General features: G+C 41.5%; 1 protein-coding gene across 5 annotated transcripts in view; it reads left to right on the forward strand.

The window, feature by feature from the left end:
• The window catches only part of LOC137480262 (glypican-5-like), a 372,067-nt gene that overhangs the window by 148,412 nt on the left and 207,912 nt on the right, over positions 1 to 15,743 (forward strand). For 4 of the 5 annotated variants that reach the window (XM_068201344.1, XM_068201345.1, XM_068201342.1 and 1 more), the window contains 2 exons: positions 2,744 to 2,803; positions 4,263 to 4,388. In XM_068201344.1, the coding sequence (XP_068057445.1) occupies positions 2,744 to 2,803; positions 4,263 to 4,388 (186 nt within the window). The remainder of the gene's footprint in view (positions 1 to 2,743; positions 2,804 to 4,262; positions 4,389 to 15,743) is intronic. The other variant, XM_068201343.1, reaches the window with a different exon arrangement.

Genomic DNA, 15,743 nt, shown 5'->3' on the forward strand with positions numbered 1-15,743 from the left:
GAAAAATTACTGAATTACAGTGTTGATAGGTATTGTGGAGAGCCTCTACACCAAAAATGAATGATGGAAATATGCCATAAATAGTAAGAAGTGGAAAATCTGAAGCTATTCTCCACAACTTCCTATAAAACACATTGCCTGAAGCTTGTACTTCTGCTTCTTGGAAACAATTGTGAAACCATGGAGTGAAAGACAGTGGTTGGCTGCATCACTGTGTTGTTCATTCTCCATCATTTAATCACATATGATATCAATAAAAATCAATTTAAGGTAATAAAAATCTGTAATACATGGGTTAAATAATTTCTGCAGTGGGTTGTGTAAAAAGCACTTAGAGTGACAGAAAATTGCTACAAGGGAACCATATGATGAGAGTAATGGCATGAATCTTTTGTGAAGCCCCTCCTTCTGGTGATTTTGAGAGAGGGAGAGCAATAATATCAGCTGCTGTCAGTTCAGGTGCAAGGTCACCCTGGCCCTGCTGAGTCTCTCTGTAGGTCTGGGTCATAGACATCCTTCCAAATGATCCTTTCATTCAAGGGGAGGCTGGAACGTGACTCCAGCCTTGTAGGGTAAGGAAGGAAAAAGAGAAGGAATGAGCCAACACTCTCCAAGTAAACAGAAAAGCTGTGGCTCATTCCCTTATGTGTCAGAGCATTCCCGAGCTCAGAGAGAAGAACCTCTGTGGTTGTTGGCACATCGGGAGGAGAAACCACAACCAAGTGGCCTCTCCTGTCTCGTATACAACCTGCTCAGAGGTGCCAGACAGCTACAGATGGATGCTTGCTCCAGAGGTGCTGAGTCTCTTCTAGGCCTTGTAAAAAATCAGGTTCCTTTTCCGTGGAGTTGGAGAACCTCTGGTTTCAGCTGTGGAGCAGAGCCAGGGCTGCTGCTGCAGGACAAGTGGGGTTGTTCAGTGGTGTCCCTTGGCCTGACCTGGTTCTCCAGGGGGAGGAGTTTGGGGTCTGGTTGAAGCCAGCCCCCCTCACCCTTCACTGCTCTGCAGAGCCAGATCTGCAAGGTCCCTGAAGGCACAGAGCAGCTGGATCCTCTTTTGCGGTAGTTGAACCCTTTTCTTCTCCTCTTACTCTCATGAGTTCCTGGGAGATTTCCCATCTCTCTTGATTTTACTCTGCATTCCATTCCTGCATATTTTTTGTTATGCATCACTTAAGTGTCAGGGACAATAATGAAAGAAGCTGAAACTTGAATAAATGTTGCATGATCTTGCAAGAAACCATTTCCTATGATTAAACTGGAAAGCATAAAATTGCTTATTATTTTTTTTTTTACCATTACACAGTCGTAGTCAGGGATTAACTGAAACTGGCAGCGTTGCTGCTGTAGTCATTTTTTAATGTGGAGGTTACTATAACATGTAATAGAGATGACAAGAAAATTGAAACCATATGATGGTACAGGGAATGGAAATGGCATGTGCAGAATCTCAGTAAATTGGAATGTTACTGCTGAGTTCAGCACAAAGAACTGTTCTGGTCAGGTCTGGTCTCCCAGCAAAGTTGAATACCTGCCTTTAGCATCTCTGCTCCACGGAACATTTCAAACCACTAAACACAGACTGCTTACAGAGCTGTGTATAAAACATGTTTAACAAAGAACTACAACATACTAGGTCCCTGACGGGAGAAATAAGGCTTGAAATTATATTTTGTTGGTATTTCTCTATGCCATGAATTTACAGATCTCTTATATGTCTTAAAATCAGCAATTTAGGAATTCCTTTGGGAATGCTTGCAGTCAATAATATCTATTTCATTTGAAATAAACTATCTGTTGGGTCAGACATCACATGGTTTTATTAACATTTCAGTAATAAAGTGCTAGTACAAACCAGATTATTAATGTCAGATGTACATGAACTATTGGCCAGGGCTGAAGTTTCAGCTGATCCAGATTTTCCCTGTTACAAATTTTCATTTGTTTTTTTGAGTGACTGTGTTGGAATTCCTGCAGGCAGGCGCCACTCACCTGATGGCCAGTGCAGGTCCCTCCTGTCCTGTGGCCACTCCTGCCATCAGCTGCCAGAGCTGTGATGGCAAAGCTGCATCCTCTGCGTGTCCTCAGGCTGCTCTCCCCAGTGAGAACACTGAATAATCACCAGGGTTATTTCTACAGTTCTTCCTCCACTGTAGCCTGAAAGTCTCTATCTCCAGTTTTGCAGAGTTGGGTGTTTTTTCAGTGGTGCAATCCCAGAACAGCAAAAAATACTTGTATTTATATTATTTATTAACAGGCAGTAAATTGCTCATTGTACCAGAACATGAATGCCACTGGTTTGTATCCCCCTTCCCGTGGTTCTCATCCTAAACTGTTTGCCATTGTTTTCTTGTACAGCTTCATGTATTTACAGTCCTTCCATTTGGGATCAGTTACACTTAATTTAAGTACCACTGAATTTATTTTCAGCTTTCTGCTGCGTGCGCTGCATTTTTAATTCTGCTCTTACTTGAAAATGATTGAGACAAATAGTCTCAGTTGTACTTTTTTCAGTATTGAATTGACATTTTGATTGCATGTATACTTGGCAAAAATCTCATGATAATTTTCCTCCTTGTTTATTTTCTTATATTGTCCTATGCATGTGCTTGATGACCTTTCTTTCAAGTAATTTTTACTTTTCTCTTTTATTTTTCATTTCTTTTCCTCATTTGCCTGAATTCCTGCTCCTCCCCTACTCCCCAACCTCTCCTGATTGATGCTTATTCTCCCTGGCCTGTTCCAGTTCTCTGCCTCTGAAAGCTTCAAAGAATGACAAATCAAGAAGTTTGAAAAAAATCTCTCGGTAAGAATGAAAACAAGGTGACATCCTTTGTTGTCTCTACACCTAGCTCACCTCCAGCTCTAATCTAGGAGCCGCAACACTTTTGATTGCTGCTTTTACATTATGGGGCACTGGGAAACCCTACATTTTCTCCCCTAGTGTGTTTCGTTTTCTAGTGATGGAAAGTAAATATTTTCACTCAGTAAGACTGAGAGTTGGAACAGAGAATTGTGCATTTGCTCAGATACTGCTTTGAAATGTCAGAGCCCCACTCTGCTGAGAAGGCAAAGGAGTTTAAACCTCTAGGGGTGAGCTGAGTCAGGCAAGCTTTAGGCTCTTAAAAGGGTGCTGGTTTCCTCTTTCAAAGAAGACTCTGATTTAGAACCTGTAAATCTTTGGCATCTGTGTTTCTTTTTGGAACTGATCCTCTCAGGTAGTTCTGGCTGGGCCTGGCTTTACTCTAGAAATACTCAGAGCTCATATTTTTAAGTTGGTACTCAAGAGGTAGAAATGCTGATTACCTCTTTGTAAGCTCCCAAATTCCTGCTTTTTTTCTTTGCTTTAAATCCCAGCTCTCCTGCTCTATTAGACTAAGTTAGTTTCTTAGGAGCATGTGATGGCTGATTTATCTAGAGCAAGATTTCATCACAGAAGGTAAATGGGATGGTTAAACACTTTTGAGAAAGTATAAAGAAGGTATAAAGATAGCTGAGGGGAGGGATGGCAGGGATAGATATTTCCCAGGGGCTTGGATGCTGTTTGAAGCACCTGTTGCTGCTGAGGAGAGATAAATCCTGACTGGTTAGTGCCAAGCTCCATCCAGCTGTACCCCAGGCACCTCTCCAGTGCCTGCCAGGCTGAAACACCACAAAGCAGAATGGGTCCTTTGGGCTGCCCACTGGGGCTCTGAGACAAGCACAGAGCTCAGTGGTGGCTCTAGCTCAGTCTGTGTCCTGAATCTTGTTACGTACCAAACAGGGGCTTCTAAAGCAGTGCAGCAGGGTAATTTCCCATTCTGAAATCCTCTCAGTTGGGTGCTGAAGTTGTTAGTTTGTTTTTATGGCTACCTCAGCCAGCTGTATATTATAATCAGATTATAAAAGAGGCAACAGTTTGCCCTCAAGGCAATTTTTCATGCACAGTCATCAGAAATACACTGTCTGTACTGGCCATGCCTTTTATGATGATGTTTTCTCAATGTTTTTTAAAAGAGTAGGTGTAGCCTTTTTTCAGATTTGGTGAGAGACACATTAACACCGTGTGTTAAAAGCACCCTTTATGTGTGTAATTATGTGTATTGGCACTGGACTAAGTAAAACTCGATGTTCTGTGAGGAGTAAAAATAACACTAGAAGCAGAAATTAATTCAGATTACTTATTTTCTGAAGCCTTGATGTGATGGCGGGTTGGGCTGGCAGGGGGTTTAATTAAGGGCTGAGTCTGCTGTTGTGTTGTTGAATGTGTTCTTCCTGCGTTGCAGAGAGTTCATCAGTTACATGAAGCGCTCCCGAACCTTTTATGCCTCCATAGCAGAAAGGCTTTGTGATGGAGACCTGGTGATGAGAGACAGCTCGACCTGCTGGAATGGAGAGGATGTTGTAGAAAGGTAAAGTTACAAGTTAAAATTTGCTGTCGTGGTGTAGCGGTTTCGGTTCACCAGTTTTTAGGTTTCCCAGCCAATGCAGCAATGACTGTGGTGGGTTCAGTGCTGGCCAGTCACCAGTGCACTCACTTCTGCTGGGAGATAGGATTAGGAGAAAGGCAAAGCAGGCTCAAAGCTTTGGAAGGGTATAAAGACAATTTTAATAACGGTAGCTAAAAGAAAAAAAAAAGTAGTAAGAATCAAAACAAACCCTTCAGAACACTTCTCCTCCCCCCACCACTTCCCTAAATTCCTCCCGTGCAAAATCAGGACAAACGGTGAAAAAAAGTGTTTTCACATCCTGCTGATGGTTCAGCAGCGTTCTAAGACACTGGTGTAGATGCTCTGTAGGGTGAAAAGACTTTTCCAGTGTCTCAGTTAATTTTTTTCCCTCTGTATTTTATCAGTCTCTTTCCCATCACCATTCAGACTCTAAACTGGAATACACACTTGGCATTTCCACGAGCTAAACGTGTTGCTGTCATTTCTTTTATTCTCTGTAACATGAGGCAACATCACCCTGAGGAGAAAAGAGATGCTTAGAACAAAACTCTATCTTTACTATCACTGTCAAGGTATACATCAGTTTTTGCAGTGAGAGCTGCTTGGAAGTGTGCCAGTGAATGTTCTCCAAAAATTTCTTTTTGTCAAAACAGAGAAGTTCCATGGGATTGTGTTGACTTTCTTGAGGTTTCTTTTTGAAGTGGATTTTGTGGTCTGTAGCAGTTACAAAAGATAAAGTTCTAGTGTTCTGTTTTCTTGCTTTAAAGCAATTTTCATGGTCCCAATTTTTTTTGGTAGGAATTTACTGAATAATTCCAACATGGAGCAAAGATGTGACACTGTCCATCTCATTCATGGGGGTTTTGACTCCCACACAGCTCTGCTGAGTTTTCTCATGTGGAAATAACTTCAGCTTAATTACATCTGAGCTGTTTGGAGATAAATGCATGCATAACACATCCAAAAATAACTTTACTATTTCAATATATATTGTCTTTACAAATTAATTGTATGGCATATGTTTGTTGGGCATATTGTAGGGCATATCTTCTTTGTTTGAATATTTTGGTAGCAAAGCAATATTCCAAATACTGATGTGTAGTGATTGCAATACTGGTTCAAGTTTTTACTGTAAAAATAATGGAGAGGAAACAAGAAGAGTATCAGTATTTCTAATCAATATTTCCATATCAGAATCTCTTTTGCTTGTGCTGTGTTGCTGGACGCACAGTTAACTTTTAGAACAAACAGCTTTCTGGCTGAAAGAAAAACAAGAAAAGCCAAACAAACAAAACCAAATCTTCTCTGTATCAGTTTCCTGGGGAAGAAGAAAAAAGTTATTTTTAATTTTTATCTTACTTTGTTTTAAAAAAGCCCAAACCACTCAAATTGCTGATACACATGTTTTAGAAGGGCATGAAGGGGGAAAGCTGTTGTTACTTTGTCAGTCTGTAACTTTCCCAGAACTGTAGACACGTGAAAAAGTTTCAAGTTTGAAAGGGATGAGAAACCGGGGAAAGTAGCAGGGAAAAGACTAACAAAATCCCTCATATGTTGAATTACAAAGAAAAAACCAAAGGAAAAGGAAACCTAAACAACCTACCCCCAAAGATGACAGCAGCAAAAAACCCAACCCCACCACCAAACCTAGATATGTGTCTGTAGTTAACATACCAAGTGGGCAAAATGGAAAACAAAAAGGTAAAATTCATGTGTTTAATCAGAGAGCTATAGATAGGTAGCTAAATAATATAAAATTCAATACTGTGTAAATATATTCTCTCCCAGTATTGATTGCCTTAAGAGGAGGGGGCTTTCTGGGCAGCCTGCAGTGCCACACAGCAGCACACAGACGTCTCCTGCCTCCTCCACATTCTGCTCCTTTCATCACCTGTTTTCTAGGCTGGGCTTGGCACAGCCCTCCCCACGTGGCACCTAAGCCTGCCCTGGTGATGCCTGAAGATGCATTCCTCTTTGCTCTTCCTCCCCTCCCAGGGCATTCAATATCAGCAGTAGCAAACAGCTCTGAGCTCAAAATAGAGCCTTTTTATTGCCTGTGGATCAGCAAATGGATCACCCCAATGGGTGTGGAGAACTCGGGTTTAGGGTTACCGGGGCTGTGGAGCTGGCACTGCTGCAGCTCCTGTCTCCTCCACACTCCTTGCATTTCATACTGCTGCTGGAAGGCTGAGCATTATTTATGCTCTGTGCTAACTGGCACGCCAGCTCTTTAGGAAAAACAAACTCAAGCTTTAAAAACAATTTGACACACAAATGCAGCCTGAAGCCATATGAAATTAATACTCAGAAATGAGTAAGAATTCATTCAATTGGTAGAGAGGGCACTTGAGGTCTGATAAACAGGATTAGAGTTTTACCTTTTTATTTTAGTTTAGTTCTTTGGATTGGGTTTTGTCGTGTTTAAATCATTGCAGAAAAAGAAGTTTGAGCTGCCAGTTAAGTACACCATAAAAAGAGATTCCCACTGGTTTGAGACTCTGCCGCTGGCCTGCTCTTCAGAGAACAGGAAGGGATGGCTTTGCTAGGAATCCTCCAGTGTCAGTTCAGGACAAAATTAGAAATACTTGCACTGGGAGTACTTTCTTTGTCTTAATTGCTCTTTTGAGCATCTTGTTCCTGAAGCAAGACTTCATGTAAGAAATCTATGCACTAATGAATGGTCTCAGCTTAATGATTGTTGAGAAACAGCCATTTCTAACTTGGATCCTGCACAGAACTGTTGGATCAGAAGATCAAACTTTGATTTATTTGGAGTGAAGAAAGAAACACCATTCTGAAAATCGCTCTAGGGAGTTCTGTGCTTGTTGCCTCTCCATTTCAAGAAGAAATTTTTTAAGTTTCCAAACCAACTGGTCATTTTCTTGATGCCAGTTAGCTTGATCTGAAATATCATTGTTGATGGTAGAAGTAGAAATATTCTGCTGGTCAGACACAGCTTCCCATTGTACGGGTGTCTCCTCAGGTGTGCATGGCTGGATTTTAGTAGAATGGGTTGCTCTGAATGTGGCAGACTTCAGGTTGGTGTTGCAGAAACATTTGAGACACGCCGAAGTCCTCATTCCCCTTTCTCCATATCTGCTGTGGTTCTGTAGTGCTTGAGGAGTTCAAGGGTATAAATATACACTCCTGTCACTGCAGAGTGCAGGTTTGATGTGTAGTACCCTGATTTGGTGGGGGACAGGGGAGGAGATACTTTACAGCAATTGTTGTTCCACTTGGAGTCCCTTTTTCAGGGAACTTCAGGTGGAGGGTTAAAAAGTTGGACATGTAAATGGTTTTTAAACCAGGTTACCAGAAAAGAAAGATGTTTTGTAACAGCCTAGTGGGGACCCACACTTCTTTTCCTTCCTTCTCTCCTTCGTTCCTTAACTTGTTTATTTTGGGATTTTGCACTGAGTGGGGGATTAGGGGACTCCTGTCCATGAGCTTGGACAGATCGTGTCGTGGGTTGTTAGGCTCTCAGGGCCTGTGAGAGCTGGCTGAGGAAGGAAGTGGCAAATCACAGTGACTTTTTCTCAAAATGTGTTCCTTTAGAGACTCTCAGTTTTTATGAGTTTAGCACTTTCATTGTCCCCTTTCTCATTTCCTTAGGCTCTAGCAAGCAGCCATCTGGATGTGGAAAACAGAGACAGTCATTTAGCCTTAGCTTACTTAAAGCATGTTTAACTTCTGTTGTCCTCATGCCATCAGTGTAAACAATTTCTGGAGATCTGCTTGTGACTGTAAACTGCAAAATGCTATCTCTCTTTTTGCAGTGTTTTTCAGGTTTTAGGGTATTTTCCAGGACTTGGGATGTTTTGTTGGTTTTTGTTCCTTTCTTCCTCACCACAAATTTCAAAAAGGTCAAGGCAGGTCCTCACTATGACCCAAGTAGGAAAAAAGGTGTGAAGAAAAGTGACAGAAGTCAGTGATGTTTGTACATGGTATCTAACCCACAGATACTGGTGTCAGACCATCTGGCTGGATTTCATCTTTGTAAGATAAACTGATAAATCTGTGGGCTTAAGAACTTTATTTTTGTTGGTGGTGATGTGCGGTTTGTTTCGTGGTTTTTTAAAATGCAGTAATCAAGGAAAGACAATTTTAAGGATTTCAGTCCTGGAAACTATCAACAGCTTGATCTCAGTGTAGGCATTTCATTAAATGTAATTATGTGCCAGCTATTGGGAGAAAATTTAACTCCAGGAAGGAGCAATATGTTGAATTCTCCAGCCCCAGCTCCATCTGAGAAGCAAATGGGAGTCAGGAGGGAACTTTTGTATGAAGGTACAGAGGGAGCCAGGAGCAGCTGTGGTGTGAGTTCTTCACGTGCCACACAAAGAGCACAGGAAGCCTCATGGGAAGGCATGAGGAGCTCACCCAAGACCCGCTGGGGAAGTTTGATGGAATGATTTGTGTCCTCCTGGCCTGGAGTGCTGAGGAGTTGGGATGGCAGATCCTGGTGGGCAGCAGGAGATCCTGGAGCTCAGGCTGGCTTTGGGGTCTCTGAGGAGTTCTGCTGTCAGCTTCACAGACCTTTTGCAGTTCAGCCTAGGGGAGGAGCACAGAATTAGCTTCCAATACTTTGGTGCTTCTCTCTAAACATGGGTTTTTTCCCATTTTTTTGTTTTCAAATTGCATTTTGGGTTGTGTTCTGTGCATGCTGTAGTTACAAATCACTCTGATTTAGTGAAGTTCTCTGGATTGACTCATGGAGACCCCATGCCCACTGCTGGTGAGGAATGGCCTGATTGTTGGGAACAGTCCTCCAGCTGAGAAGTCACACTCTCATCTTTCTTGCCGTCACAGACTTTCTTCTTTTTAGTTAGTACTGTTCCTGTGGTGTGTCCAGGCAATTGGAATGGATGGGTTAGGTCAGTAGCTGAAAAACATTTCTGTAAATGCAAATGGACATTTGGCTTGCAAAGGCATTTTTTTGACACTGCAGCACTCAAAATTTCCCTTCATGTTGAGGGACTTAGTTGCTGTCTGGTTGTGAACACAAATAATTGATACTTGATTTCAGAGTTTCTTCAGATTTGGTACCTACTCAGTGTCTATTTTACTCCTTTGAGCAGAAATCATGAAAGAATAAATCTTGTCATCCAATCACCAGCTTGCTCCAGTGGGACAGTATTTTGCAGATGCAATGTAACAGGGACTAATTTGATACTATCATTGTAACTCTTTTATTTTGGCAAGTTTGGGGTATTTTTTATTGCATAAGGAGTGATGGGCAGGTACTCTTCTTTTGTATGCTATTTTTTTTGATTCAGAAGGAAAGAACAGCCCTTATGTAGTCAGAAAACTGAAACTTTCCAATTAAAATACTACAGTATTAAAATAGTGGTGCTCCAATCATTGAAGTTCTTCTAACATGAGCAAACCAGACGTGGTTAAAGTCTGTGGAATATCCCCAAGATAAAGTTTATTTTCTTGTGCAGAGTTCAACCGAGTGACTTTGTACCTGTTCCTCTTAGGAGGGGTCACACTCAAAGTCCAGTTGAAAAGATAGAAAGTGAAAGTCTTACCTGATCCTTCAGTCTGTCTTAGCCAATGATTCTTCCTGGAGGGAAGTACAATTCATTTTCTTTTGTTTGCAATGGGTATGCAATACAGCAGTGCAAACAGGAGGGATAAATCCTATCAAGGCCTGGAGATACTGGGCTGAAAACTTACTCTTCAGAATCTCAGTTAAATGAGATATCAGTGAGAGTGTTTTTAATACTGATACACCTAATCCTTTCTCCTAAAACTATAGGGTAGGATTGGAAGTGTGGTGCCTTGGTCTGTTGGATGAAAAGGATTCCTATATGATGTTTGGATTTTGTTATTTTTCAGAACATTGAATTTTTGATATTATTTCAAGTTGAAACTGGAGACTTAAAAGTAGCAGTGTATTTTAAAAAAGTAGTTGGAAGTGAATTTTCTCATTTTCCTTTCCTTGTTCTGTGTCTCAGCAGTGATGAAAGCAGCATTTGTAGACTCTGTGGGATGAGCAGGTCAATGGAAAAAAACCCTGCATTAAATTCTGTGGACTTTGAAGCAGGAATCCATCAGTGTTGAAACACGGCTGATCAAATAATAAATGTTGCATTTTTCAAACAGAAGGGAATTATGTGAGGAAGGTGTTGCTGAGATAAAACCTATGGTTGCTTAAATGCAAATCTTTTAGTGGAAATGCAAAAAAAAAAAAAAAAAAAAAAAAATCTCTGCATAGTTGTCCAGCCTTCCTCCCACCTTGGTACCTTGTTCAGTGGAATCTCTCTCTGTGTGAAATAATTTAGATATATGTTGAAATATATATCTATATCTAGATACATATATATGCATATACATATATATATAGTGGTGCAAGCTTCTTTGTAACAGCTCTTGCTTTCCTGACAGATGTTTTTTGAGACAGAGAAGTAGAAATGAGTGGAAATGGGAACTGGATGGGAGTATTGGTATTAACTGAACTGGGAAATATATACACATATATATATACACACACACACATACACACCTGGCAGTTTGATGCAGGTTTTACTGTGCTAGCAGGATGATCTTGCTGTAAACTGTCATGAAGTTAAATTAGGCCTTGGGGTTGGTTTTATTTGTGTTGCAGGCACTTTGGTATCTAAAGGGTGGAGGAGCAATCTGTTTCTGCTGCTCTCCAAGCCTTAAGTGCCAAAAGACACAAAATAATCTCCTTTTTGCTGGTTTGTATTCCTTGCTGGGAAAATATCTTTGGTCTAGTGTGATGTGTGTGATTTAATACATTCAGCTGCAGACAACTTAGAGAAATTTCTGTGGCAAGGTGGGGTAGACTCCAGAGTTGGAGCTGGAATCGGGGAGAGGCATTTTATTTTTTTAAGCTGGTTTTCACTGGAAACATGTTGATTCATTGAAATGGGGGAAAAAATTAATCTGGATTCTGTCTTGGAAGGCTGAAGGGTCCCAGCTAGCCAGAAAACCTGTTGTGCTGTGGGGAGATTGTCACTCTGTGCTGCTGGAGCTGCTCTGGGTGTGAGGGATAAAATGAGGGATAAAACATTTCCCACCCCACTGAAGGTGCACAGTGTGCAGCTCTGCACTTGGGGCTGCCTGGGCTATAAATCTCACCTTTGATAAGGGGGGCTGTGGGGTGGGCTGGCCTTGTTCTCCTGTGTGAAAGCTTTTGTGTTTTCCCAACACAGAACAGGTAAACCTCTGAAATGCTGCTGGTTTTGGCAGAACAAAGCCCACGCTGCTGCCTCTGCAGCCCCAAAGTGACCTCCCAGTGACACGGGGTTATCGCAGAGTGTTTGCTGACTGCAGGAGGATTCAGAGCCATGCCTTGTGGTTACAGGCAGATTTGCCTGATCAGATGAGTAGACACAAAGACAGCTTGACAAACGTGAAGTATCATTTAAAAGTGGTTTAATGTATCCATTGTTTATCCCACAGCCTCTCCATGTGATTGATAGAAACCCCTCTGGCTGGCTCTGTCCCTGCCTGGTGTGTACTTTCACTGACCTCCCCAGTAATGCTTTTTAAAATGAGCTTTTCTGTGCTGGGCCTTGGTGGTTTACACACAGCCACAGCCACAACCCAGTGGAATGACAGGAATAAAGAAAATTAGGAGCTTTGATGGAAGTTTTGCCTTGCTCAGCTGATGAGTCGAACCTGAACCTTCCCTGTGTGGGAAGTAAATTTGTAAAGAATTCTTAAAGTTTGATAGAAAGTGTACATACAAATACATTTGCACACAAATACAGGGGTAATTTTAGATGATTGGTTTTAAGGTATTTACAGCATGGTGTGGCAAAAGTTGATAGGCCAAGAAACGTTTATAATGTACTGTAATTAGGAAATAGTTGGTTTCTGATTGTAATGGCACGAATTATAACATCTGTACTGTCTCACCCTTCTCATGAGACTGAAAATGGAATAAAAGTTTTTGAAACACCTCTCAATTGCCCCATCTCTGGGTCAGAAAAGGGTTCAATCCAACACTCCTGCTCTGTCCTGACAGCCTCTTGCCAGCTCAGTTGAGTGCTGAGGGTGAACTGAGATCATATTTTCAAAGTATTTTCTCACCCACGGTGCTGCCAGAGATCTTGGCCCAGTAAGATCTGTTAATAACCCAGTAGCTCTTCACATTGATCGGTTAACGAACAGAAATGGCACCCAACTTGTCAAAGTGATCGCTGCAAGTATTTCACCACTTAGGAACTGTCTGGCTCATCTCTGTGTTATTCAGAATAAAAAAATACAAATATCTGAAATTACCAACACCATTTTTTACTAGATTTAAATTAATTTCTTACAATGCTTAAGTAGGGAATGTTATGTCTTTCTCAGTTCTCTGCTGCACTTATTTCCTTCTTGACCTGGATTTGTGTTTCTTTGTGTCTTTGCTTTACTTGGTGTAGGAATAATTCTGTTTGTAGAGGAGTTGCTGGCAGCCCTGCTCACTTGAGCTTTGATTTGATGAGGGGGGAACACGGGGTGTGCAAACATCTCAGTGTCTTTATTGGCAGCACTTATTGTAGAAACATTTGAAATGCTCTTGAAAGCTGGTGCTGGAAAAGCAAATTTGAGCAGGATGAAAACTTTTCAAAGCCGGCTTTGAAAACCAACAAAACCCCCCAACTATCTTATTTTCCTGGCCAAAAGGCACCACATGAGCTTTCCTGAATATGAAAGAATTCTCAAGACTGTTGGTAAATTTACTTCATTCTTTGAGCAGAACGTTGTCAAGTAATTATCTGTAGAAGAGTTTACTGCTTTGTCAACTCTTCTGACATGAATGTTGTCCTTTAATTAGAATAAATACAATTAAATATCGAAGTGCATCTTTGATAAATGTGAAAAATCAGAAGTCTTTTTTTGGTGCAAATTGGTCCAATATTGCAGATAGTTTAGGAGGCTCTGACAAACTTCATGACCTGAAGAGACAGAGTTGGTGGTAAAGGCCCGTCTCTGACTCGCCTGTCATTTTTGACTTATTGCAATAATGTAATTCCAAAGCATATTTTAAATAAAAAAATGAATAGTCGAGAGTGAATTGTTAAAACTCTTGACTGAACAGAGGAGTTAACTTTGCCTTTCAGCTCATGGATTCACCCTTGGACAAATTAGTTTTACAGTCAATAATATAATGTGGCAGTGGTCTGGATTGTGACTTCATAATTTTCCCAGGCTTATTTTCCAGATAATAATTAAGTTCTTTATAAACACATTTATTTACAGATAATATTTATCTATAAATATTCAGTTATCATTTCTGTTCATACCCAGCACTTGGCAGTTTACTTCCACTGAAGAATTTGGGGCATGATTTGAACAATATGTTTGTGGAAACTTAATGTAAAAAAGGCAAATCATCACTTGTGTTTTTAATAAGTACACTATTTCCACATACAGAAATTTAAAGCAAGTTATCTATTAATTACCCAGCTATGGGAGTCCTTTCAAATTCCTTGTACTAAACTGCTTGGGACAAACACTGTAAGTTAACTTAAAAAATACAATGTTCAGTGTTAGCCTCTAACTTTGGCAGGCTCTTTGTCTAAAATCAGAATTTCACCTGGTTTACTTCAAGAACATAGAAATAGACTTGAGTTTCCGGATTCAGGATCAGCAGGCTTATTCCAAGGAAGTGCATTTCAAATGTTACCCCTGAAGTACTGAGGAAATTCAGCGTATGTACTGGGGCTTTGAGTACACATCAGGAGGTTGAGTTTCACTAAGCAGAACCAGCAAACCTTCCAGTATCTTAAGTGTCTGTGGTGGACTCGTGATGGGGAGTCTTCATCAGCTAATTGGAAAATGCTTTGGCTAAAGCAAGACCAAAAGGGATAAACTGCTGCAAAAGCACCTGGGGCCAAAGCAAAACCAACTGCAGTTTTATTTTCTGTTTTTGCAGAGGCAGGATGGTTGAGCACGGTGTGTGGGATGTAGCACACTGCCATGGTTACTGCAGGATTTTTCAGATCTCCTCAGCCTCCTTCCAATGTGTGCAGGAGAAGAAATGCCACCAAAACCTTAACAGACTCAAAAAAACCCAAAAAACAAAAAAACCCAACAGAAAAAAAACAACTGGAATCTACTGGTGCTCCAGTCCCATCTTCTCTTTAGGTGTATTTGCAATACCTGGAATACAGAACTGGCATCCTTTGAGCTGTTTTAATTTGAATAGAACTGTGCCATCTTAGACCAGAGACAGATTTGATCCATGATAATTGATTGCTTCTCGTGGCCACATCCCTTGGGGAAAAACTGCTCTGTGGGAAGGCTTGGGTGGCTGCACTACCTGGGAACCTAGAAAAGGCTTTTCAATAGATTTCAAAATATAATAGCCTGCTCTAAAATTCCAGGTGAGGTGCCACAGCCTAAATGTCCTCTACAAAGCCCTCTGCTGATTTCCTTGTCTGTTGCCTTGGCTTAGCTCTGTGTTATTCCCTGGGTAATGCAGCAGAAAACGGAGTATCATCTAACATTCAGTACTTTTAATTTTAAAGCATATTTGGGTAACTGCCTGTGAGAGTTTTCATCAGAATGTAAGGTGAGATAGAGCTAAACTGAGAAGAATGGCCACTTCTGTGTAGGGTTACCCTGGCAGGGATAGTTTTACAGAAGTTCTGCTATATTCAAGCACATCTGTTTCCCTGGCATGGCTGGCTCCCCGTGGGGATACGCTGACACCTTGTCTGCTTTTATTGAAGGTAGAGGCTGGGGGAGTTTGTTTGCAGCTGGACTGGAAGGAGAGAGGGTTGAGGTCTTTGCTGTGTGGTGTCAGACAGCTCACCCAGGATGTTTGAGTGGTACAAGCCTTGCTTTTTAAGGAGACCTTAACTACAGGGAAAAGACAATAAAAGGAAGGGTGTAGTTCAAAGGCTTCTCTGGCAAATGAAGAGTGAAGATCATGGCAAACAGCAAATCCTGTGCTGTGCTGAAGTGTGACTGCCTAGCAGCCTGTCAGAACATTTCCATGGTTTGGGTGTGAGGACCCAGCTCCAGCAATCCCTCCAAGAGTTTGTTAGGCTGCCTTGCACCTCTGCAATGTTCTTGGGAACGTGGCTCAAACGTGCAAAACAGAGCTGGAGCTGGCCCCACAGCTGCAGAAAGCACAGGGCACGTGTCAGAGCCGTGCTGCTCCGAAAGCCCTGAGCTCAGAGCTGGCAGCCAGGAGCTGGGGAGCCTGAAGGCAGGGTTTGATAACCCGGAGTAACGTTGCTGTGAAGTGGCAGTGATGTCCTGTCACTGATGTGTTGGGGTTAAGAAGTTGAATTCTGTTCTTACTGCAAAGTACATGAGATCTGCTGGGACTCTGCAAAGGCGTAACTG

Source organism: Anomalospiza imberbis, chromosome 10 (genome assembly GCF_031753505.1).
Source record: "Anomalospiza imberbis isolate Cuckoo-Finch-1a 21T00152 chromosome 10, ASM3175350v1, whole genome shotgun sequence".
NCBI classification, from domain to species: Eukaryota; Metazoa; Chordata; class Aves; order Passeriformes; family Viduidae; genus Anomalospiza; species Anomalospiza imberbis.